The 26550-nt window shown below is 41.2% G+C and overlaps 1 protein-coding gene across 9 annotated transcripts in view; it reads left to right on the top strand.

Annotated features, from left to right (window-relative positions):
• The window catches only part of ADAMTS12 (ADAM metallopeptidase with thrombospondin type 1 motif 12), a 395312-nt gene that overhangs the window by 120630 nt on the left and 248132 nt on the right, over nucleotides 1-26550 (top strand). For 6 of the 9 annotated variants that reach the window (XM_086361321.1, XM_086361330.1, XM_086361323.1 and 3 more), the window contains one exon: nucleotides 19042-19192. In XM_086361321.1, the coding sequence (XP_086217447.1) occupies nucleotides 19042-19192 (151 nt within the window). Of the gene's footprint in view, nucleotides 1-4513; nucleotides 4598-19041; nucleotides 19193-26550 lie in introns of all 9 variants that reach the window. The other 3 variants (XM_086361324.1, XM_086361325.1, XM_086361326.1) reach the window with 1 other exon arrangement.

The following is a 26550-nucleotide window of genomic DNA, read 5'->3' as shown; positions in this document are numbered from 1 at the left end:
AGAAACAGCTAGAGGCCAAGAATGAGAAAAAAAAGATTGATGCAATTTATAAGAAATCAATGGAAACGTTGGAAGATAAAGTCAAGATCATCTCCCACAAAATTAATAAAGAACACTAAGAGTTAGAAAAGATGGGAGAAAAAATAAGGAAAATGGAGGAGCAATCCAGAAGATCCAACATCTGAGAGTATTTTTCATAACTGAAGAGCTGAAAAATGCAGTAACCAGAGTGAGACAGACCCCTGAGTGTCCCATACAATGGACGAGAGAAGATTCACTCAAAGGCATATAAATTTGAAAATTTTCAAATAGCATAGGTCAAGAGATGACCCTAAACTTTTGGGGAGAGAAGAAGGGGACACCCAGAAAGGATTGATGTTTAGAAAAACTTCTGACTTTTAAAAATGGGTGCTAGAAGAAACATAAAAATGTGAGAACCAAAAAACCCGTGGCTCTAACTTAGAGGTATGATCAAGGGAAGTCCCTGCATAGCATACATAGCCCAGAGCAGAACTATGAACCTCTAGGCAGGAGCAGACTCTTGAGAGTCCCCTGGACAGCAAGAAGATTGAACCAGTCCCTCCTAAAGGAAATCATTCCTGAATATTTATTGGAAGGACTGATGCTGAAGCTGAAACTCCAATACTTTGGCCACCTGATTTGAAGAACTGACTCATTTGAAAAGACCCTGATTCTGCGAAAGATTGAAGGCGGGAGGAGAAGGGGATGACAGAGGATGAGATGGTTGGATGGCATCACCGACTCAATGGACGTGAGTTTGAGAAAACTCCAGCAGTTGGTGATACACAGGGAGACGTGGCATGCTGCAGTCCATGGGTGGCAAAGAGTCGGACACGACTGAGTGACTGAACTGTAGACAGATGGAGAGCTCCAGGGGATATGTCCAAGGAAAAACAGGAGTCCATAGAACAGTGCCTTATACATCGGGGATTTAAAAATAATGGGTTATTATAACAGGAAGCCAGCACAGTAAGAAAAGTAAAACAAGCAGAAATTCCAGGGAAAACAAATGGCTGTACCTAAAGGAAATACTAGTACCTTGTGTGGCTTGGAGACCAACCTAATAGAGTAGATACTGGTCGGTGTCTTCTGGCTGAGTTTCAGGTTTGCCTTTACGTTGTTTTAGAAATGGAACTACAGTTATCTATGTGGCTTCCCTGGTGACTCAGGGGTAAAGAACCACCTGCAGTGCAGGAGTCACGGGTTTAATTCCTGGATCGGGAAGATCCCCTGGAGAAGGAAATGGCAACCCATTCCAGTATTCTTGCCTGGAAAATCCCATGGACAGAGGAGCCTGATGGGCCATATAGTCCATGGGTCACAAAAGAGTCAGATGCTACTTAGCGACTAAATAAGTCATCTCTATTGGTTTGACAGAAGTAATGATATTGAGAAAATGGCATGGGCTTTGTGTAAGGAAGCCAGTCCTCATCTATTATAGCAGGCACAGTACTTTAGATAATGCCTAAAACTGATTTTTAAAAATAACAGCATGTTATTGAGAAAACATAGAGATAATTTACAGAAGAATAAGGTTAAAAAGTCAAGAATCATTACCTTTGGGGATTGGGAAAGGTAGAACAAAATATTATTGCTTTTCATAACAGGCTTTAAAAATATTCCACTTTTTAAACTTGTGTGCTTGAGGTACATTACTTTTTTAAAAAAATTATTATAAAACAACCAAAATGCATTGTATTAAACTCAACTAGTTCTAGATTACAAACAATGAAATAAAGAAACAATGAATAACTCTAAAAGATTTTGGAAGGAACAATATGGGAAATTTGAACATGGAATGAAATTAGGATTATGTACAATGATTGCTAATTCTTAGGTGAGGTCATGGACCTGTGGTTATGTAGGAAGAGTACCTGCTTCTTAGGACAGGCTTGCTCATGTATTTAAAGCTGAATTGCCATCCTGTCTGCAAGTTACTTTTCAAATAGTACAGCCTATATATTTCAAAAATGGCAGAATATTAGTATTTTTTAAATCCAAGTGCAACTGTATGGATGTTTATTTTACTGTTCTTTGAGTTTTTTGTATGTTTGAAATTCTTCGAAGTAAAACGTTGAAGGGCTTCCCTGATAGTTCGGTTGGTAAAGAATCTGCCTCCAATGCAGTGGGGGAAAAAAAAAAAGCTAACTCACTGTACTCTTAGACCAACTTTTCCCATGCAGTAACACTGAGGTATTGCCTGCAGATTTTGCAGAGAAATTGGAACTGTTTTTACAGAGGGCTGGTTTTGGTGTGGTCTGTTCATATTCCAGACAGCACTGCCATAAACTGTTTACTGGTCATCTGCACCTCAATGCTGAAATAAGGGTCAGAATGTCAGGGAAATCAAACTCTAATGAAGGAGATGTCTAGTCAACTCAGGGCCGTGTTTAAGAAAAAAAATCATTGAACTTCAGGGAGTACTGAGACATTCTGTCCTCAGTGTTGTTACTGTGTTCCCCCAATTCTGAAGCCTATTTCCTGGCCCTTCATTTAACTCCCTGGAGAAAATAGATCATTTCTTTAAGCCCTAGTAAAAGGAGTAAGTCCTTATTAGACCACATTTTTGCCTCATCAATTTCTCCCCTGAAGAATTTGATTATTGTGAAGGGAGAAAATATATATACTTTTCCCACTATTTCATTTCTCCAAAGTTGATGGCATTGATGCGCTGGGATCTCAATGTCCAATTCTGGTGTGATTTTTGGAGAGAAATTGACAAACTGTAGTACTATTTCAAGGAGCTTAACCAGGTTGCTGAAGGATTAGCACAATAAGAAATGAAAAATGGTTGAAGGAAGTGCAAATATTTAGGCTGAAAAGAGAAGTCTTAGTGGTGCATGATAAACATTATCCAGTATACTTAAGTAAATATTATATATTTTGTTGTTGTTGTTCAGTTGCTAAGTCGTGTTCAACTCTTTGAGACCTCATGGACTGCAGCACACCAGGCTTCCCTATCCTTCACTATCTCCTGGAGTTTGCTCAAACTCATGTCCATTGAGTCAGTGATGTCATCCAACCATCTCATCCTCTGTCACCCTCTTCTCCTCCGGCCCTCAATCTTTCCTAGCGTCAGAGTCTTTTTGAATGAGTCAGCTCTTACCATCAGGTGGCCAAAGTATTGGAGCTTCAGCATCAGTTCTTCCAGTGAATATACAGGGTTGACTTCCTTTAGGATTGACTAGTTTGATCTCCTTGCAGTCAAACAAACTGTGGTGTTTTGAACACCACAGTTCAAAAGCATCACTTCTATGGTGCTCAGCCACCTTTATGGTTCAACTCTCACATCTGTACCTGACTACTGGAAAAACCATAGCTTTGACAATACAGACCTTTATTGCCGAAGGTGATGTCTCTGCCTTTTAATATGTGATCTAGGTTTGTGATAGCTTTTCTTCCAAGGAGCAAGCATCTTTTATGTATAAAAGATATTAGACATATTCTGGTATAGCTCCACAAGGCAGAACTAAGATGATGAATGGAAGTTATGGCACACACACCATAAAGGAAAGAGATTTTTAATAATTAGTTTAGCAATAGTGGGTGCCTTGAGAACTATCTTTCCTCATTAGAAGAACATTTATGGTGTGGATGAGTGGAAGTGAGGAAGCAATTCCAGTATCTACTGAAAAATTGACCCTTGAAGTATCTTAGGATAAGCTTCTCTGATTTCACAAGAAGCTGCTATTTTTGAATTAATGCTATATGCCAGCCACTGTAATAGGTGCTTCCTCACAACAATTCATTTATTCTTAACAGCTTTAGCAATTGGGCATTCTCCATTTCTCATAAGAATGACCTGAGACTCATTGGTCAGCCACTTTGACCAAGGTCACACAGGAAGAAAGCATAGAACTAGAATAAAAACTCAGATCCAGGTTTAACAATAAAGTCCAAGTTCTCCCCACCATATCAGTTTTTGGATCTGCAAGTTGTAATCCATTACATGAATGTGAAATCAGCTTAGTGTTTTAGAACCAGGATTTAAATTGATTAAAACAAAACAGAATGTATCAGAATGCCACCTACATAGGAAAATAGGGAAGCACTGCTTCCAGAAATTGTTGGTTATATACTGGGCTCACGATGTGAAGGGTCTTTTTAGCTGCAAGTCAAGATGAACATCTTAACTTCATGGACCCTTAACCTTCTTGACTTCTCTTTACTAGACTCCTTCAGTGGGGTTCACTTTGGTGACCTTTTCCCATGACCAGTCTCCCATTAATGAGTTTCCTGAGGCTGCTCTAACAAATCTCTACAAATGCAGTGGTTTAAAACAACAAGTTCTGGAGGTCATGACTAATGAGTGTCCTTGTGGTCACTTTCCTTCTGGATGCTTCAGGGGAAATCTGTTTTCTTACCTTTTTCAGTTTCTAGAGGCCACCTCTGTTCCTTGGCTTGCAGCCCCTTCCTCACCTTATTACAACCTCTTGCTTCTGTCATTACCTCCCCCACTACTCATTCTGATCCTCCTACTTCCCTCTTATAGGACTCTCCCGAATACAGTGGGTCAACAGTCTCCCTCTCTCAAGATCCTTAACTTAATTACATCTGCAAAGTCCCACACACCATGGTAAGTAACCTACTCACAGGTGCCAGGGCTTAGGCTGTGGATGTCTTTTGGGGACTAGATTCATTCCACCACACCACACTTACATTATAAACTCTAAATGCTTAACTTTAATACTCCTCTTTCTGATCACGACCTCTTCTGCATTTGCCCTGTTTGTCATTTCCTTTGACTTGCTTTTCAGTGGCTCACAGTCTCAGCTCAGACTTCAACTGGGCTCCATTGAAGGCTGGTGGCTTCTCCCATTCTTCAGAGCAGTTTTACAGACGCCTTTCCTGCTTGCCTCAAGTTGATGTTTTCACCCTCTACCTAAAGAGGAAAAGAGGTTCCTCCTATGTATCATTTAGTGACTCTCTTTTCTTCTTGTACCATCTGTGATGGAGAATACAGCATTTCTAGTCACAAAAAGTATTAGAGAACAGTGTTTGTTTTATTGAAGGTTTCACAGGTAGAAGAGGCACAGGAGTTTACCTTGTACATTTCTTATGATGCTAGCAAAAATCCCCATTTTCCTTTTGCATGTCTTTCTCATTGACCACTGGCCGATACATCTTCTCTTGTGGGCTTTTTTTTTTTTTTTTTTTCCTTTTCAGCCTCTGCTTCTCCAGGTGCCACTTTGTCTACATCTGGATTATTTCTGGGACTCCCAACTTGTCCCTTCTCTCTTGAACACAGTTGTTTAAGACTTCCTCAGTTGCTATTTCCCTTCCTCCTACCACTTAAATGTTGTCTTCAAGGATGTGAAAGTCTATTCTATTTTCATAGTAGAAGTCTATTCTTTTTTTCTAAAAAAAAAAAAAAAGAAAAGAAAAGAAAAGATTTTTTCCTTTTGCCCTTGGTTGAAAAGTACTAAAGTTACCCAGACCCATTCTTCTTACAGGGTAGTGGGAGATTACAAATAACTAAAATAAGTTTGTCCCACTATAGTTATGACTTTGGTGTGGCATATAAAGTGGAGACAATGAGTGTGGACTTATTCCTTCATGAAGAGCCTGTGGAAAGGCAAATCTTGCTTTAACTAATTCCATTTTAGAATACAATGAGGATATAATATTTCCTAATGCTCACATTCACGTCTTAACATCTTACACTAGACCTGCTCTTTATTTTTTTCCCTTTCTCTGCTGTGGTACTTAGTGAAGTTAACATGCTATGAAATTCTCTCCTGGTTTGCCAGCTCCCATCACCAAGCCACCAGAGAAGGCATTCCCCTTTGGCCCTGAGCCATTGGTAAACATCCCTGGAATGCTCTGTTTCAGTTCAAAATCACTTTGGTGGCCATAGCAACAGTCTTGACAGGCTGCTGTGCTCTTTCTGTTGATGGGAGCTCTCCCTGATCAGGGATTATTGCCCATCAGAGATTGTCACAGTGAGAGAAGCAAGACCAGGGCTGTGTTCTCCACAGCCCAGGGAGGGCTTTGCATCCTTAGGGTAGTTTCTGACGAGAATGACGGCCTGCTGGGGCATCATGAAAAAAATAGTGCTGTGCCTCAGCCGAGCCTACCCTAATGGTTTTCTGCTCCCCGTGGGAGACAGTGCTTTCACTTGTTCTCCCTAATAACATGTTTCCTGGGCTCCCAAGGTGTTAGCTGGTTTGTTTTTTTTTCTCTCTCTCCCTTTTGGTTGGACTTATTTTCTAGAGTTAACAAACATGGATTACTGCTTAGAGAGACAAAAAAAAAAAAAAAGCAAAGACATAGAGAAATTTTGAGAAACAAAAATTGTTCTGATAGAAGATTTTTGGGAGAAAGAGAAGAAGTCAGAAATGACCTTAGGAGACTTGGCGCCACCATGGAGGAGTACCATCGCCCCTGCGACGAGGTTGGCTTCAATGCCGATGAAGCCCACAATATTGTTAAAGAGTGTATATATGGGGTCTTGGGAGGTGAAGATTATAATCAGAACAATATCAACCAATGGACTGCAAGCATAGTGGAACAATCCCTAGCACATCTGGTTAGATTGGGAAAAGCTTATAAGTATATTGTGACCTGCGTAGTGATCCAGAGGAGTCCATATGGCTTTCACACAGCCAGCTCATGTTTTTGGGACACCACATCTGATGGAACCTGCACTGTAAGATGGGAGAACAGAACCATGAACTGTATCGGTTGTCAGTGTATCCTTTCTAAAAAGAGTAACAGTTACTTATTCATATGCTAGATGACAAGTGTGCAATATGCTTCAAAACTATCAACAAAAACAGAATAGTGCAAGCAAGCAGTCTCGTAGGAAGTTGGCAGATTTTCTCATCTTCCATACAGAATCATTTAAATAGGGAAAACTTAATGTTAGCAAAAAACAAATATAGAAATATGGCATGACATGAAAACACACTCTTAAATTTACACCAGCTTTTCACTAACAGTATGTACATAAGGAGATAGGGAAATCCATGAAGATAATTAAATTTTCTTTCAGCTAGAAAAGTTAACAGGGATAAATATATGAACAAAAATGCTGCAAGGATAACTGTGGAGAAAATGATAAAAATCAGTTAATGCTTAGTTTTTTATTTCTCCTCAGTTGTATGTATGATTTAGTGGAAAGTAATCCCATCCTTTTTTTTTTTTCCATCAACTAGTAGCAACTGTTATTAACTTGTTTACCTTTTCTGAGAATAGCTTAATCACTTTTTAAAATTTAAAATTCTTAGATTTACATCTGAGGGCAAATTGAATTGGGTAACCTGAATTCCCTAGGTAAAGAAAATTAGCAAAATAAAATAAAATAAAAAAAAAATTAGTTACAGCATATGATGAAAGTATAAGACTCCAACAGCTGCCTTACAACTCATTCATTCCAGATAGAAGACACATTTATTGAATGTCTATTATGAGCTATTTTTCTGCTAATCATAGTTATCAATATGCTGTTCAAACTTTCTTTTGGTACCTAGTCAGTTGGACAACATTTATGTCTGGGAAAGAGAAAAAAATGTTGTTTTACAAGAGAGGAAAAGAGTAAATCTGGTTATCCAAGTAGGAATAAGCAAATGAAAAGCAATTTACTGACAGAGAATCATTGATGTAATTTTAAGAATGGCTCCTAGCCAGCAAAAAACTGCATAAAATATGCAACTCTTAGTTAAAGGCCTTGTTATCAGTCTAATACACAAGTAGTAAATTCCATCATTGCTTTAGTTACAATCATCTGTAAATAATTTTAAGTACTTATGAGGGGTTCAAATTGAGTAAAGTGTAAAAGTATAAATCATTAGCAGGTTATTGAATATCTCAGGGCTTATGAAATGTAGTTAAATTTGTGAAAGAAATAACTGATAAAAAATTAGGGTACACAGCTGGCCACCAAATGCAAAGTCAATCTGCTATTGAACCTTGAAAACAAAACCAATTTTGCATATTACCACTAATACATGTAGGGAGTGGAACCATGAGTCACTGAATTCCAGGGGGAAAGGAAGGCACAGTGTTGACAATGTTAAGAGAGTATTCCTGTAGGCATGCTATGTGCATGCTTGATATTTTGCCGAGTAACAATAATTGGTCAGTGTTGAAGAAGATGATTAAGAAAATACAAGGATAGAGTTTAATGCAGTGATCTACACTTTGGCACATTAAAATTTTCAGTGATTACCTTTATGTTAGTTTACACTGCTGGCTTTGGTGCCCTTGAAGATTTTAATAAGTGACCAAAATATATCTGTGCAGTTAAGGCTCGCTTTTGACTATTGTTATTGAAGCCTGATTTTAAGAGAATAATAATCAAAAATACCTCGTGAACTTGCTGTCTGCTCTGTTTCTAGTTAAAATGTAATAAAGATTATCTTCCTGCACTGTAAAAAAAAAAAAAAAAAAAGAAAAGAAATGACCTTAGGTGTCTGATGGGGCTAGAAAGACCATTTTGTGAAACTGTCAAACTGCCTGTCCCTGCATACAGCGTGACAGAGAAGTTCTGATGAGTTTTTGGTTGCTACAGGCTCTTAGACGATCTTGCTGATTCTGATGGCTTATCTGGGAACACATGGTTTGAGATGTGATAAAAATTCCCTTTTTAATTTTTGAGAATAGTAGGTTTGGTGGGGTTCATCAGGATTTGTGTCAGGTCAGCTTATTTCAGTCTGCATATTTTCTCCTGTGAAATGATTTCACATTTATTTCACATTTCAAATCCAAAACATTTATTCACCCATTTCCTAGAATGATTTAAACTTTTTTATTTTTTGCATCTTTAAAGTGTCCTGGTCTGCCAAAATGTTACAGGCCTTCCCTGCAAACTTCAGGGAATATTCTTCATAAACTGCAATCAACAATCATTATTGCTGAAACTTCTTTCAATTGAGATGAACTGTTTGATTAGAGTCATTATGAGTATTTCATCATATTCATAGTATTATGCCTATTTGTTGGTGGGAGAAGTTAAAAAGCAATCAAGCACCACCTAAGGGGAAAATGTAGTGTTTTCCAAAGTATAGTACACAGATTATCTGTCAGCAACCTCAAGGTGCTTGCTAAAATGTGGATTCCTGGGTATCACATTAAACTTACTAACTAGAATGTCTGGACAAGGCTTCCCAGTGTATGTGTTTTTAATAAGCTTTCCATGTGGTTCTTCTGCACACTAGAATTGGAAATAAGTGGATCATCTGATGCCTCATTCTCTTTGGTAGTTACATTTTAAATTTCTAAAAATCCACTTAATTGGGCTGAGTGGCTGTCCTACCTATCTATCTATCTTCCATAAGAAAAATATTGAATCTATGGAGAGAGCTCTTGGGAACTATAATTGAATAAATGCACTCAGTTCCAAGTACTGTCAAGTAAGAAATGAGAAAACTAGTTACTAGGCAACTTTTCTGCTCTTATGTAAGCCGAAGGTTTTCTTCCGAAACTCAAAACTGGGACAACCATGAAACAAGCATGTTAACCATGCCTGCCAGATAGCAGACTGAATGTACGTGAATTTGAGCAAATTCTGGGAGACAGTGAAAGACAGGGAAGTCTGGCATGCTGCCGTCCATGGGATCGCAAAGAGCTGGATATGACTTACCAACTGAACAACAAGGTATGGAAATGATTGATTGAATCACAGGGAGGAGACCAAGCACATCACTTTGAAGGAATCCATGAAGACAGCAAGGCCTTATAAGAATTACCTTATTCTGTTCTTGTCAAAATTCTTTAGCAAAGAATATGTTGTCAACCTCATTTTATAGATGAGGAGAGCGAGGCTCAGAGAGACTAAATGACTTGTGTAAAGCTACCTTGCTTAATCGTGCTGGAGTTGAGGGTTGAACTCAGCCCTGTCGCCAGACTTTTCTGCTAGGGGAACACAAATTCTGCTGTAGATTATTCTGTTTCCAGTAGGAGAAGGGGGAAGGTCGGATCTGGCACCCACTGTTGACCTAGAGACTTTATTAGGTATATACTATGTGCTGACACTCATGCTAAGTTTATTGAAGATTTCAGCCTTGGTTCATTTGAAGAAATCCCAGCTTTGGAATTGGGCTTGATTATTCCTAAGACATGCTCTGAAAACCAGCCTCCCAGGCTGAGAGGTGTGTGAAGTTTGAGAAGTCTCCCACCATCGCTTCCAGCTCTAAGACTAGCAAACAGCAAGAAAGAGAAATCTATCAATTCTGTCTCCTCTCAAAATTTCCAGGCAGCTCAATTTACATCCAGGCACCACTGATTCTCCCCTAATTAATGTAATTATTATGAAGAACTGGCTCACACGATTATGGAGGCTGAGAAATTGCACAATCTGTCATCTGCAAGCTGGAGAACCAGGACAGCTATGGTGTAATTTGGTCCATGGCTGAAGGCCTGACAACCAGGACAGCTGAGGTGTCAGCTCCAGTCTGAGGGCCAGAGATGATCTGACCCTGAAGAAATTGAATGATACCCACCCACATTGGGAACAGCAGTCTACTGAGTCCACTGATTTATATGCTAATGACATCTGGAAACACCCTCACAGACAGACCCAAGAAATAATGTGTAACCTGGGCACCTCGTAGTGTGTTACAGTGACATAAACCATCACATCAGGCATCTGGGATGAGTTTTCCTTATACTATCATAATAGCTAATAACTCACATTTATTAGGTACATGCTGTGTGCTGACAGTTGTGCAAGCACTTTATACTAACTCATTTAATACACATGACACCTTTTAATAAGCTAATTAGCAAGTTACTACCACTATTTATATTTTTCACATGAGAAAACTGAAGCCAAGAGAACTTGCAGCTAAGAGATGAAACAAAAGGCTGAACATGAGAATAATTGCTTTCAGTCATTCCTTTATATTCATCTTCACTGTGGATGATGCTATGATAAAGTGAGCTACTTGTAAAGTAAAAAAATAAATAAAAAGTGGAAAAAAATTAAACAAAAAAAATAAAATGAGCTACTGTACATTTATGGCTACCTACCATATGTATGTCAACTCTTCTGCTAGGCATTTTATAGAAAATGTCTGTAATAGTTACAACTGTGCTAATTAAGATAGATTTTGCCCCATTTTACAGATGAGAAAACAGAGGCTCTATGTATTAACTAATTTGACCATGCATGCTGTGCATGCTAAGTCCCTTCAGTCATGTCTGACTCTGTGACCCTATGGACTGTAGCCCAGCAGGGATTCTCTGTCCATGGGATTCTCCAGGCAAGAATACTGGAGTGGGTTGCCATGCCCTTCTCCAGGGGATCTTCCTGCGTCTCTTATGTCTCCTGCATTGTCAGGCAGGTTCTTTACCACTAGTGCCATGTGGGAAGCCCAACTTGACCATAGCTTGTGCTTTCAATTAAACCCTGTCATAACTTTTTGATTGTATATATTTTTTGAACCCATCTCAACAATTTTTCAATGAAGGGATATTTTTTCTACTACTTAGCCTCTGAACTGACAGCCAGTGATTGGTATATGATCTTGTGTGTATTAGGGTTTAGACAAGTTCCTCTTATGAGCATCAGAGAGGTATGAGGACACGTAGGTTGATATTCTAGGGCTCTCATGGGAACAGCTCCTTCTAGAAGTAGAGCTGGGGTTTTGATGCTGTCTGATCATAAGCCCAGTCCCAGGCTTTTCCTGGTACTTTCATATCCCTTCTGATCTGGCCTCACGATGATGGTAGCCCTTTCACACAGCCCTTGTCCTGCCAAATTGTTCCTGATGATTCATTTTAATCTTGGTAAGTGTTGCATTTTTTATACCTGGTTGCCCTTTTCAATTCTCTGAAGTCTGTGTGCATTACACTGGTGTTTCTAAGCCGGCTCCTGATTGACTTGATTACAGAAAACAAACTGTGATCAGTGAAATGTCACATATTTGTAGCCTGTTTTTAAAACAAGTCTTCAGATTTGCCCTTGATTCTAGCACCTGTCACTGTGTGGTATAAACGTGTATGGATCCCTTTCTTCACTAGTCAGCCACGGTCTAGATATATGCTGTTCAGAATCCATGGACAGAGGAGCCTGGCAGGCTACAGTCCATACGGTCAGAGTCGGCTATGATTGAGCAACTAACACACACACATAAACACACACACACGTACACACACACATATGGTAGCTATTAATCACCTAGGGCTATTTAAAGATAATAGAGTTTAATGAAGTTAAGAATTCAGTTCCACTGTTACATTAGCCACAGATCAAGTGCTCAGCAGACACATGAGGCTAGTGGCTATCAGCAATGCAGATGCATTTGTCATGTCATGGTAAAAGGACTAGTTTTAAACTAGATTCTGATGAGTAAAGGGGGAATGTTATAATCTCTAAGGTAATAACTAAGAGAAACTGCATACATAGGTAATAGTATTTAAAAGAGAGTGATAATTGATTAATTCAGAAAAGGCCAAAAAAGATAGCTAAAGAAACATAAGAACATATGGGACAAACAGAAAACAATACAGTGGTCTATTTAAACCCATAATGTTAGTAATTTTATCAGATGTAAATAGGATACATTCTCCAATGGAAAGACAAAGAAATCAAAACGCAAATACATTCTTTGGAGTATAGAAAGGTTAAAAAAAAATAAAAATCTTTAAAAACAAACAAACAAACAATGCAGATGTAGAACATTTCTGTCATCGCAGGAAGTTGTATTTGACAGCATTGTTCTAGGAGGTAGGGGCCAGATCTGATTGTTAGCGATACCTGCCTGGCATATGGGTGACTAACAGGTGGATGAACCAGATACATGTTTCTGGCCTGAGCTTTATCTAAGGCTGCTAAGACTAATATGTAGAATCTGTGAATCAATGACATTACCAGTTACACTCCCTTTTGGCTCCATGGGGGCCTGTCAGGGAGCTCTTGGCGTCACGGCAGGTGGGAGAGGTTATTCCTGGACTAATCTTCCCAGTGGTCTCAGCTCTGTGTTTTGTGGCTTCTGTCATCCCCTGACTTCTGACTTAAGGTCCTGGCTATGCATTAAATGATAGAAAGTTGTTCTTTCTCTTACAACCCAGCAACGGAAAAGTTAAAAGTTAATAATTCTGGCAGGTTGTCATGGCTTTAGGGCTGGGCCAGGTTGATTGGCGATTGTAGAAGTTCAGTCTGTCTGTGCCCTCTAAAAGCATTTACCTTCAGTGGCCTTTGTCTCTCCTGGACCACAGCACTGGAATCTGTAGCACTTAGGGAGACACATCCCCCACCTTCTGCAAGGATGCTGTGTTTGGTCGAGAAGGGACTGTGATACAGGACAAGGGCTGGCCTCTAGGCCCAGAGGTCATGGGCCAACCTCTTGGGACATGTGAGCACTGTACCCTTTTTTGACACAAAAATTCTAGGTCTTTGCTGTTCTCCTTTCTGCTATTTTATGGATGTCAGTCTTGTCTTCCTGGCTAGGTTGTAAACCTCAAGGGCAGGGGTCACTGCCCCTCTTAGACATCTTAGCCCTGGGCTGGACATGTGACAGATGCAAAGATGCAAATTGATCATCAAGAAGGGTGATTTGGTGGGGGGGGGTCTTATTTTATCTTCTTTCCTGTGTATATAGTAGGCCACAGGTGATATCTTTCCCAGTGATCTATGTACTATAATTGAGTGTCTTGGATACATCTTTATCCCAAATCAATTTTTTTTTGTTCTTGATTTCAGAATATGTTCATGTTATTGTCTTCATCACCACAGGAAGAAACAAACTGATCTGGTAACTTCTGACATTTTCAAATGAACAGGAATTTCTTTCCAGGACAGGCTAATGAGTTAGTGACAATGCTCCATCGCACACCTCTAGGGGGCTCCACTCACAGTTTTATCTATGTGAATATCACCCCCTTGACTTGTGCAACACAGGGCCCTGAGTGTTGAGTGTTGGAACTGGTTTGATACGTTTCCCCATGTCTTTTACAATACCATTGTTTTTATTCTTCAGCCTGCTGTTTTTACCTGTGGTAAAAGCTGAAGGCATGCCAGCCTAGACCAGGTGACTCTTCAAGGCCTCATGGCTTTGCAATTCTAGAACAGTCTATTCACAAATTTCTTGTAAGACATTGCCAGTTTCCCACTGGACCCAAAGATTCTGAAGGTCCTACCCCTGTTCCTCCTTAGCAGAGAGCAGTAGAGGTTCAATGCCAGATGATTCTCACCAAGGTAGTTCAGCCTTTTGTCTCATCCCCACCGTCTGGGGCTGAGGAGGAAGCAGTAGGAAGAGTCTGATTTAATGGGTCTCAAGACATCTCTGGAGAAGGCAATGGCACCCCACTCCAGTACTCTTGTCTGGAAAATCCCATGGATGGAGGAGCCTGGTAGGCTGCAGTCCATTCGGTCGCTAAGAGTCAGACATGACTGAGGGACTTCACTTTCACTTTTCACTTTCCTGCATTGGAGAAGGAAATGGCAACCCACTCCAGTGTTCTTGCCTGGAGAATCCCAGGGATGGGGGAGCCTGGTGGGCTGCTGTCTATGGGGTCGCACAGAGTTGGACACGACTGAAGTGACTTAGCAGTAGCAGTAGCAAGACATCTCCTTGCCTTAAATTTCTTTCACCAGCCAGTCTCTAACATTTGAAATGAACTAGTAGACATTATTAGGGCTTCCCAGGTGGCATTAGTGGTAAAGAACCCACCTGCCAATGCAGGAGACATGAGAGACATAGGTTTGATCCTTGGATGGGGAAGATCCCCTGGAGGAGAGCCTGGGAACCCACTCCAGTATTCTTGCCTGGAGAATCCCATGGACAGAGAAGCCTGTTGGGCTACAGTCCAGGGGGTCACAAAGAGTCAGACATGACAAGTGACTTAGCAGTCATGGAGTAGACATTACTTTTTGTATCAAGTGACCCTTCCTGTAAAGAATTAAGGAAAGACTTAAAATGAATGTATTAGTGTTAGAAATTAGAATAAGGTTACCCCTGGGGGTGATATTGAGTGAGAAGCGAAGCACGTAGTTTCTTGCTACTGGAAAGCTTCTCTTCCTGAATTTAGGTGTTTCTTCTGTGAAAGTTTTATGGGACTTTGCAGTTATAACTTGTATATTTTTCTGCAGGTTTATAGTGCTTTGAAATAAAGTTTATTTAGAATAATTCTTATAAGAGAGCCTCAGGAAGCATTCTCAGGTATTTATAACTTAGAACAATGAGGTAAGTTTATTTCCAAAAGACACTGAGCAGCATGCTGGGATGCTGAGAGGAGAAAGAGATGACGGAGGTGAAAGGGCAAACTTGTGTTCTTTGGGCTTCTGCCAGGGGCTCATCCTGCCCTGGTTCTTTCAGGAATCTGAGAATTCCCCAGAGAACTGGATAGTTTTTCTTCAGGTCCATTCTCGGTCTCCTTCAAAGATATGAGAAGTGACACATACACACTGATATATTTAACATGGATAACCAACAAGAACCTAACTATTTAGCACAGGAAACTGCTTAATGTTATCTGGCAGCCTGGATGGGAGAGGAGTTTGGGGGAGAATTTTTTGTTTGTTTAGTCACTAAGTTGTGTCCAACTCTTTTGTGACCCCATAAATGTAGCCCATCAGGATCTGTCCTGGGATCTGTCCATCAGGATCCCAATCCCTCTGTCTATGGGATTCTCCAGGCAAAAATACTGGAGTGGGTTGCATTTCCTCCTCCAGGGAATCTTCCGGACCCACGTCTCCTGCATTGGTGGGCAGATTCTTTACCATCTGAGCCACCTGGGAAGACCTTGGGGGAGAACAGATACATGTATGGCTGAGTCCCTTTGCTGTCCACCTGAAACTATCACGACATTGTTAATCAGCTCTACTGCAATATAAAATAAAAAGGTTTTGAAAAAAGATGCAAGAGGTAAGCAGTATATAAAGGAGAGTGGAATGTAGAGCGCCTTCTCTGATTCAGATCCAGAGCTGGCAACAGAAGAAGGTGGCCCTCTTGGGCAGTTAGCTTCAGGGAGAGCATGGAGCCAGTCCTTACTTCTATTGGAATGCAAAGGGTGTATGATTTTCCAGCATGACCCAGCTCTGGTTAGACAAGAAGAGACCAGTGAACTGTGGCCCCTTGGGTACCAGGTGTACAAAGCTCTGTGTTTATATGTTGCAGGAGAAGGAGATGCAGAGCTCAGCTGGGAAATCTTCTCACCTCACCCTCTTGGAACCAGCAGCATCTCTTCATCTCCTCTCCTGTCCATCCTCTCTCTGCAATACACATGGGGTCCTGAGGCCAGCACCCCCACTTCCTATGAGCAGATGTCCTGCCTCCCCTCCAGCTGATGAGTCACTCAGCTTTCCTTGGGCTCCGTCCAGCTTCTGAGAAGTATTTAGGATGGAGAGGTAGCTGATTTCCAGGTGCCTGCTGGCAAAACTGGCCTTGTGTAAAAATGCAAATGGAGGAAGCAGTTAAGAAAATGCTCATTTGACTTTTGGGCACCCTCATTCGTGTTGCCCATAAAACAGTTATTGTGTTCTCAACTGGAGTCCCATGTGTTTCTTCTGCACCACCTGAGTCCAAAATTTGAGGCTGGAGAAATACCAGTTCATCCTTCTTGTTGGTGTTACTTTTTTTTTCTTCAAAGACTTTAGTGTTAGACTGATGGAAGTTGCACAAAGGGACTGCACACCAGCGGTGCCTGAGGAGTCCTTGCCTTCATTTAATTTCTGTGGAACAAATGAGCTCCATTCGCAAGAGGTCCACTGTCTGTTTATGTCCCTGGTCTTTGTCTCAGAGTAGAAATAAAACTGACTCTCAGCCCTACATGAGTCTGTTTCTAGCTACTTTACAGTCTGGACCTTGTCAATGCTTCTTGTCCCGGAGGTTTTTTTTTTTCTCAAAGAAAGATGCTGAGAAAAAAAACCGGTCAGCAAATGTGAGCAAATTTGAAGTCAGATGTCAGCTATTGGTGTCGATAGCTAAAATATTATCACTGCATTTGTAAAGCTGTTTCCATGGCACTTTGATAAGCCTCAGTCCATTTGCTCCTCCTGACAGCCCTGTGAGGTGGTAGGCATTATCTACATTTTACAGGTTGAATGACCTATTCAAGGTCACACAGCTATTCTTATGACTTTCAGTAATTTTTTTTTCTATTCTCTTTATTATCGAAGATACTTAAAAGTCAGTAATCAAAATAAGAAGGTGTGAGGTGTATATTCAGATCTGGTTATATTACTATATGAAGAGTCGACTCATTGGAAAAGTCCCTGATGCTGGGAAAGGTTGAAGGGAGGAGGAGAAGGGGGTGATGGAGGATGAGATGGTTGGATGGCATCACTGACTCGGTGGACATGAGTTTGAGTAAAGTCTGCAAGATAGTGAAGGACAGGCGAGCCTGGTGTGCTGCAGTCCATGGGGTCACAAAGAGTCAGACATGATTTAGTGACTGAACAGCAGCAACAGTGTGGCACCGTTTTGGAAAGACCCCAGAGTCAAAGCCTGTTCAACAGAGAGCATTTCCCTTCATGGAGCCCCTTTTGCTTCCTAGCCTGGGGTGAGGGCAGGGGGTGTACTCAGCTCATCTTCAGACTCACCTACGGAGCAGAGCAGCCCTGGCTTGCTGAGATGTGACGAGTGACCTTGAACTTTGGGACCTGTTCACAGTTTTCCTAACCTCAAACTTTCCAAGTTTATTTTTGTAAACAATATTCACTAAACTGTTATATTGACTCTAGAGACCCGAAGACAATGAAAAGACATGAAACCTGACATCTGGAAAGAGTCTAATAACAAATAAGACTGTAGGCCACACCCTTTTCTAGGAGCTTTGCATATATTAACTCATTTAAGCTTCACAACATCCCTTGGTTATCCTCATTTTTCAGTTGAGAAAGCTCAAACTGAGCAAGTCATTTGTCCCACATCGCAGAGCTAAAAACTGGAGGAGCTGGAATGTGAATACAGGCTAATTCCAAAGTCTGAGCTCTTGGTCACTCCAGTGTGATGCTGCAAACAGGGTGTCTGGGGCAAGCCATCTTTTTCATCAACATAGAATTTAGATCCTAAGAGTTAAGTCTGTCATAGGTCACTGGCAAAGCAGCTTCTAAATAACTTAAATGGGCACTCAGAATCTTTCACAAAGAGAAGACAGAGTTGTCGGCTATACCATCCTTCTAGACCTGACCCCCAGAAAGAGTTACTCGTTGCCCATCATTTCCCGACTTATTGCTAATTCCCCTATCTGTGAGATGAGAGTGTCTGCTTTAGACTCGTGGAAACTCAAGTCTCAGATCAGTATTATATTTCTTTGTTTCCTTGAGAGTAGAATGGCATTAAACACTTCAAGCCAAACCACCATGGGCTTTCCTGGTGGTCCAGTGGTTGAGGATCTACCTGCCAGTGCTGGGGACATGAGTTAGCTCCCTGGTCTGGGAAGATTCCACATGCCATGGGGCAACTAATCTTGTGCACCACAGCTATTGAGCCTGAGCCCTAGAGACCATACTCCACAACTACTGAAGCCCTTACACTCTAGAGCCTATGCTCTGCAACAAGAGAAGCCACAGCAATGAGAAGCCTGCATACTGCAATTAGAAAGTAGCCTCTGCTCATCCTGACTAGAGAGGGCTGGCACACAGCAGTGAAGACTTAGTGCAGTCAAAACGAAATAAACAAGATGAAACCACATGTGAGCATGTAGCTGAGCTACCCACATACAGATAAATGTTTCCCAAAAACGTCCATGAACTGTGATCCACAAGTCCTATAACAGGGCACCCAGGAAGCCCTGTTCCTAATTTGAGATTAACCAGCAATGGGTTTGAGGGATAGAGGCAATCCACAAACCTGAAAAATTGTTTGCTACTTTTGGATTTGTGTGTATATGTACACTTTTTTTTCATCAGTGCCTCAAAGAGCTCATGACCCCCAAGCATTTAATAACTATGACTATGAAGACATTTCACTGAATTATTTACATGTCACTCTTCTGGGAGACCAAATGGCAGACTATGAAAGTCTTTTGAGTTTCAGAGGTCATCCTAATCTATATAATTTTCACTTTATGAATTTTCTTTGTCCAGCTAAAGAATGGATTCAAATAAAACCTTTGTCTTGCATGTATTTACAGACTGGATTTTTCCATCTACCACATGGAGACTTTTTCATTGAGCCTGTCAAAAACCATCCACTGGCTGAGGGAGAGTACCACCCACACGTCGTATACAGGAGGCAGAGGCGAGGCGTCCCAGAGATGAAGGAGCCAACCTGTGGATTAAAGGGTATTGTACTTAATCTCCTCACTGGATGGGGGAGTTTGTTTTGCTCTATTTTTTTTTATGAGACCTGTTATTATTCAAATCTGTTTTCTCTTCCCCACTCTGTGGCCAGAAAATATGTACTGTTATACATTTCACTTCTCTGTACTCAAGTCTGTATTCTTAACAGGAAAAGGGAAAGGAATCTCCTACATCCTTGCCACATTGGTTGATGATATTTATATGGGATTAGTAATGCTGAATTTTTTAAGTCTTTTTAATTCCTTAGAGGAAGATAGTTTAGAGACAGTGCTTTTCAGTATCAGAAATGTTATAATACATTAATGTGGAATATTACTAGACAGCTAAATATTTGATGATGCTGATAATGATATGTGAAGAGAAACTGAAAAAATACCAACATGTTATCAGATGATAAATTCAGCTAAGGTTCTTTAGGCTGAGGTCTTCCTTGAATATAAATCTTGTTCCATCAACTATTTGCACAGCTTCATTAGTGTAGGAACTCCCTCCCCAAACAGTATGTAACATAGTATAGATGCAAAGTAGAAATTCAGTAAATCATTAAAATGAAATGAAGAGTGACTTGTAGCCACATAGATGAATCTAGAGTGCATCCAGTCCACATAACACTGATAAAAAGAAAAATGTGAGGCTTATAGATGTGGAGGAGGTGTCAGTTCTTTGTGACTATCTCTTTCCTAAGACAGTAAGTGAAATGCAGTATTTACGTGACAGCTAGCGACTGCAGAATAAGTTAATGTGCCGGCAATTATTTTTAAAGTATACTTGACATTTGGAATTTTAAAATCTTGGCATATTGGAATGTGCTGGTCTCTCTGAGCCAGGTAATTGCAGTGTTCCTGTACCGTGTTACACTGGAATTCACTGACACTAGCCATGTCATTAACCCACATTAAGGTATACCTTGTGCTTAGGGAGATCGGTGCTGCCAGATGGAATTACTGTGATTATATCGAGAAAGATCACCTTTCCTTGTGGAAAACATTCTATCTTTGTAATGTTCAAAGCAGGAACACCCCTGGTATTGAATAAAAAGATGGAGTTTAAAAGTACTCTAGGACTTCAGGAGAGAAAGTGAATCATTTCCCCTAAAATGTGTCCCTTCATTTACGTTTATTTCCCGAATAGAAAGGTACTCGGGAATTTCACAGTGTCTTTTAATATGGCCCGATGAAATCAACCCAGACCTTTAATGTGATGTTATTTTGTTGTCAATTTGATCAGTTTGAACTAAAATTTCTTAACCAGTTTTGTTTGCTCTTCTAAGCATTATATTTCCTGAGCCCTGTCAAAGTTCTTGTTCAACTTTCTGGATTCCATGTTAAATGATGAGAAAATACAGATTGCTGGAATTAAATCTAGAGCAAATTTCAAAGCCTCATTTTATTGAAATTGACAAGCTCCCTTCTCTTTGGATTTTTGGTGGGAACATATCATACTGGGACTTGAGTGGAGCTTAGATGGAAGTATCTGGGGGGAGTCTGGTTTTTGGAAGCTGTGTAAGTGGAGTCAGGTTAGATGACAACAGCTGCAGGGTCAACTATGGCAGAAAGGGGTCCAAGGAAGTAAAGTCAGGTTTTGGGATTTCATACATCAGGACGCTAGGCTGGAAACACAGGGTCTAGTTCCTGGCATGTGTTTTTGTGGTCAGAAACTATTCATTCAACCAACAAGAATCCGTTGGGTGTCTGTCGGGTACCAGCACTTTATGTCTGGTGCTCTGCAAGATTCTGTGGGTACAGTTGTGAGTAGAATTAGACCTTGGTCTTAAGAGCATCAGCCTGGATTTAGGAGATCCAGTCCAGATTTTATCTTTAGAATACGTGGTAAGATCATGAAAGGAAATGAAATCTGAATGTGTGCATGGGACTTTTTGTTCATCCACACTGTTTATGCCAGGACGTGTAGCTGTAATTCCTTTTTTTCTGTTGTAGACACTCCCATTATGTGACTTTCACTTGGACTGGTCTTCTGTGAGTGGATCTGAACTGTTTCCAGTTTGGGGCTATTATACCTTATATTGCACAGATCATCTTGTACATGTTTTTTAAGAACACAGGCTCATAGGGTTTTCCAGGGCATGTAACTAGTATGGAATGAAAGCAATGTCTCATAGGATATATACATCTGTGACTTTGCCAGATGTAAAATTGCTTTTCAGAGTTGTTCAGGAGCAGTGAATATAGCAGTTCCCACTGTTACATATTCTGTCTAACACTTGATATTCTCATTTATAAATTTTGCCAGTCTGGGGAATGTGGAATGGTATCTTACTCCGCTTACTGGTGAAGTTACACATATTCTGTTGTGAAGTCGGGTCCCAAATCTATGGTTTGTGGCTGTAGATACTCCAGGAGAAGTTTCCCGCCCTCTACTCAGAGTTGAAGCCCAGAGAGCCAAGTTTAGGTTTGCTTACTTGTTTCTTTGTTTCTGGGTTCACTTTTTCACTTAATGGCTCCTGATCTGGCTTTTCACCTAGGTGGGTCCTAAACTTGCCTCTTCTTTCCAGAGCAGAAATAGTGGGGCAGCAGTGAGCTCCGTGCACCAATCAGGGGTCAACCAGGGAAGCAGAACCAATAGCAAGTATCTATTAAGAGGTTTCTTTCAAGAAGTTGTCTACATGGTATTGGGGGGCTGGCTAGGCAAATCCAGAATCAATGGGCAGGAGGGGCAGGCTGCCTCTCTCATCCATAGTCTGAAGTACCTGTCCGTGGGCCGAATTTCTTCATTTGGGAAGTCTCAGCTCTGCCTTTAAGGTATTTTGACTGATTGAATCCGGCCTCCTAGATTATCAAGAATAGTGTTAAATTCAGTTGATTATGGACTTCAATTACAGTTACAAAATGCCTTCAGTCTTCCCACGTGGTTCAGCTGTAAAGAATCTGCCTGCTAATGTAGGAGACCCTGGTTTGATCCCTGGGTCACAAAGATCCCCTGGAGAAGGAAGTGGCAACCCACTCCAGTATTCTTACTGGGAAATCCCATGAACAGAGGAGCCTAGTGGCCACAGTCTATGGGGTCACAAAGAGTTGGACATAACTTGGCAACTAACCAACAGCAAAATGACTTCACAGTAACACCCAGATTAGTGTTTGTCTGAATAAATAAGACTGTAGCCAAGGTGAGTTGACTCAAAAAAGATCATCACACTGCATCTTTTACCTTTCTCCTGAATTTCTGCTGACTTCTTTTTGATTTATGACTTCTGAGGATTTTTTGGCCCAGATTTTAAATGCTGTAAGCTTTGTTAGGGACTTAATACTGGGAGAGTTGTTTTGGAATATCTAGTCCGCCATATTGAAGTCCTGGGTGGATTTCTCATCTAAGTCATTTGGAAATGACTAAGTTCCTTTCTGGGGTCTGCCCTGGTGGCTCAGAGGTTAAAGCCTCTGCCTGCAATGTGGGAGACCTGGGTTCGCTCCCTGGGTCTGGAAGATCCCCTGGAGAAGGAAATGGCAGCCCACTCCAGTACTTTTGCCTGGTGAATCCCATGGATGGAGGAGCCTGCTGGGCTATAGTCCACAGGGTCGCAAAGAGTTGGACACAACTGAGCGACTTCACTTTCACTCACTTCACTTAAGTTCCTTTCTAAGTAGTCTGTAAAAATGTTAAATGTTTTATAATAGCATTAACAGTTGCTCATTAGCATTAGCATATCAGATCACTAATCTGATATTGTGTGTTTTGGGGGTATTGTTTATAGTTTTGTTCTGATTTAATGGAAATTCAGTGAGTTGAAGATCTAAGCAATCACCATATTTTCTGTTGAGTCTAAAACACACTGTTAATTTTCCTTGGCTAACGGCACACTTTCTTGGTACAACCTGCCTGAGGCTTATCTTGAATTTCTTGAATTCCTGATTGCCATATGATTATAGCTACTCTACAGTGATCCATGCTTTGCCTTGCTATGAGGTAGTTAAATTTTTAATTGTTATTCAATAGTTTTGATTTTTCTTTTAGTGAAGTGATGTTTATTTTTGATGACCTGTCTTTCATGACTGGCAGGAGGATTGGCAAAGCGCTTCTAGCTTTTACCAGCGAGAGGAATGAAAAAGTTATTGGAAAGAACTTGGGGAAATACTTCTCTGGGAAAATAAAATTGGAACCTGCTTAGTTTTGTTTGCTTAGTAAAACCCAAGACCAAGACTGTAGGAATTCAGAGCACTAGCACCTTAGGAAGGAGAAGGCGATGGCACCCCACTCCAGTACTCTTGCCTGGAGAATCCCATGGATGGAGGAGCCTGGTGGGCTGCAGCCTATGGGGTCACGAAGAGTCTGACACGACTGAGCGACTTCACTTTCACTTTTCACTTTCCTGCATTGGAGAAGGAAATGGCAACCCACTCCAGTGTTCTTGCCTGGAGAATCCCAGGGACGGGGGAGCCTGGTGGGCTGCCATCTATGGGGTCGCACAGAGTCGGACACGACTGAAGCGACTTAGCAGCAGCAGTAGCAGCACCTTAGGAATGTTTCTCTGTAGTGATGAGATACTTATTTATCCAGGCAAAAGCCCTTATTCTTTAGCCAGACCTCACCATGGTAGTTTCTTTCTTTGCATTTTCTCAGCACTTGACAATTTTTTGACTCATTTCAGGTCCATACATTCCCATTCCCCAAACAGGAAACAGCTTCCCTAGGAAGCATGGCATCTGTTCATTTAATCTCCTCCAGGTGCTCTGTGCTGGACATATGTTGTCAGAATGAGTGGGACTGTGCTGAAGTTGGGGTAGAATTCGGAAGGCAAAGGACACTGGGGAGTGCATTCTAGGCTGGAAAGGGGATTTGGATCAATAAGAGCAAAGGATCACTTTCAGCTAAAAGGTGATTCTCTCATACAGCAAGAAGTTTTTTTTTTTTTTCTTTCCTTAGAAATCCTATTCCCTTTTAAAAAATAATTTTTATTGGAGTATAGTTGCTTTACAATGTTATGTTAGTTTTTACTGTACAGTGAAATGATCAGCAGTACATATATACATATCTCCTCCCCTTTGGCCCTCCTCATTCAGATCACAGAAGAAATGTTAGGTGAGTAGTTAGCTATTAAACTCTTCTTCCCTTCACACAACTCTGTAGGGAAACACACACACAAGGTATCTTGATGAGAAGTGGCCCCTAGCTTTGCCCTTGGTCGTCCTTGTGTTTCCATGTACCTTCAGTGAGGCTGGGAGGAGATTTATCCTGTTCTGACCCACCTCTGGCTCCCTCCTGCTGCCTGCAGAGATGGGGAGGGCTGTCTCCTCGCTGCATCCCACTCTGGTATCCTCACAGCTGGAGCCATCAGTGACCCTTGCAGGACCGTGATACTGTCCCTAAAAAATGAACAACTCAATCTCTAGCTTCAAAGCTCTGTGTGGCAAACAAACTCCTGGGTTTTCTTCTTTGATTCAAGCCTTCAATCAACATACATTGCCAAGTCTTGTCATTTCTGCTACCTAAATAGTTTTCTAAATATGTCTGCCTTCAGCATCGTAAGCTTTCACTTGGATCACTGAAGTCTCCCCACCCTTGATCTCACCCATTAGAAGCCAGAGAAATATTTCTAAAGCAAATCAGCTCATCTCTTTCCCCCGTTAAAAGCCTGCCAGCGTGCCCTCAGGATAGAGACCCAGCTGTTAAGTGAGTTTTAGGATCTCCTTCTCTGTGTGACTTTTACCTGTTTCTCCAGTTTCATCTCTTGTCATTCCAAATATAGTCTGTGCCATCCTGAACGACTGTTTATCTCCAAGAAGCTTTGCTTTTCACTGCCTAAGCCCTTGCACTTAGAGCCCTTCTTCAGAAACACGTTCTCCCCAGTGCCTTACTGGTTCAGAAGTATTTATCTCTAGGACTCATACACGGCTTCCTTTAGAAAACCTTCTTCACTGCCAAAAGATCAGTGTTAGGTTCTGCTGTGGTAGGTGTCTCTCCTGTGACTGTTATCTCCAGCTACTTGCCCTGCCACGGGCTTTATCATATAATGCACGTCTGTCTGTGTCCTTCTCTAGGCAATAAGCTCAACAAGGATGAAAATCAGGTCTGCTCATTCACAGGTGTGTCCCCAAGATTTGGCAGACTTCCTGGCCAGGGTAGGAACTCAGAAATGTTGAACTTCAAAAGTATTGAATTTACTGACCATCTGTGCTGCATCTGGCAGCTGACTAGATACTTGTATTTTCACCTCTGTGGAGCCAGTTTAACCCATGAGAATACCCATGCCTTCCTGAAGGAGTTCAGTGGATACTCCAATACCTTGCTGTTGAAGAGGAAAATGCAAGACGAAGATGTGGCCTGAGGCTGTAGCTGAAAGCAGCTACTTTGAATTCTTGTTTTGGAAAAAATAAAAAAAAGAGGATGGACAGATAGATAAGAAAAAGCAAGAGATTTTATTTACTTAACAAGCTCCTACCTGGTGCCAGGTACAGTTCTAGATCTGGGGGTGCGATGGTGAACATAACGGTGATCCTGGCAGGAATGTGGAGATGGAGGCCTGAGAGAGCCATCAGCTAGCGATGTTCAGGCGTGCCTTCTCAGTAGAGGTAAAGAAGAGCAGATGCTTTGGGAGATGAGTGGGTCAGAGAGGACTAGGTCAGTCAGCTGCAGCCGAGTGCTGGTCTTTGAACCTCGAGCATGCATGGCTTCCAGCTTCCTGCTGAGAGTGGGAAGGTGAATTCTCAGCTGGTGCACTAAGCAAACTGCTGGCGTTGTTTCAGTCTCATTTCAAATGCTCCTTCCTTATGAGGTCTCTCCCCTCCATGTAGGACTGATGGGTCCGTTTCCTGAGCTCACTCTACATCTTACTGTGGCCTCTGGTTGCCATCTATATGCCTTCCTACAGCTCTGCCCCTCCTTCCCTGCCTGCTAGGCATTCCTGGATGTAGGCTCACACCAGGGCCTTTGCACTCAATTTTCCCTCTGCCTGCAATACGCCTCCCTAAGATCTTTTCATGGCTCATTCTTTCAAACTAGTCAGGTCTCTGCTCAAAATCACCCAATCAAGGAAGCCTTCCTTGACCACTAAGTAAGATAGCTTTCTCTCTCTCACTTTGTAAACCATTTCTCCTGCTTTATTTATTTTCATAGCACTTATCATCATCTGATGTTATTCTACCTATTTATTATCTATCTCTCCCAAAACAAGAATGTGAGTTCCATGAGAGCAAATATTTCCTCGCTTTTGAACTCTGCTGAATCCCCACTGCCTTGGACAGAGCCTGTCATAGTAAGCACCTGGTAAATGTTGAATGAATGAGTGAGTAAATAAATGAGTGAGTCACAGCTTCATTCATGATTGTTCTGGTGAACTTGTATTCTGTTTTCACCATGAGACTCATCTTTGCATCCCAAGTGTCAGAGAT

Source organism: Bos grunniens, chromosome 20 (genome assembly GCF_055505025.1).
Source record: "Bos grunniens cultivar Pamir isolate PY7600 chromosome 20, Bosgru_T2T1.0, whole genome shotgun sequence".
NCBI classification, from domain to species: Eukaryota; Metazoa; Chordata; class Mammalia; order Artiodactyla; family Bovidae; genus Bos; species Bos grunniens.
Note: the sequence above shows the minus strand (reverse complement) of the source record. Positions and strands in the feature narration are given on the sequence as shown.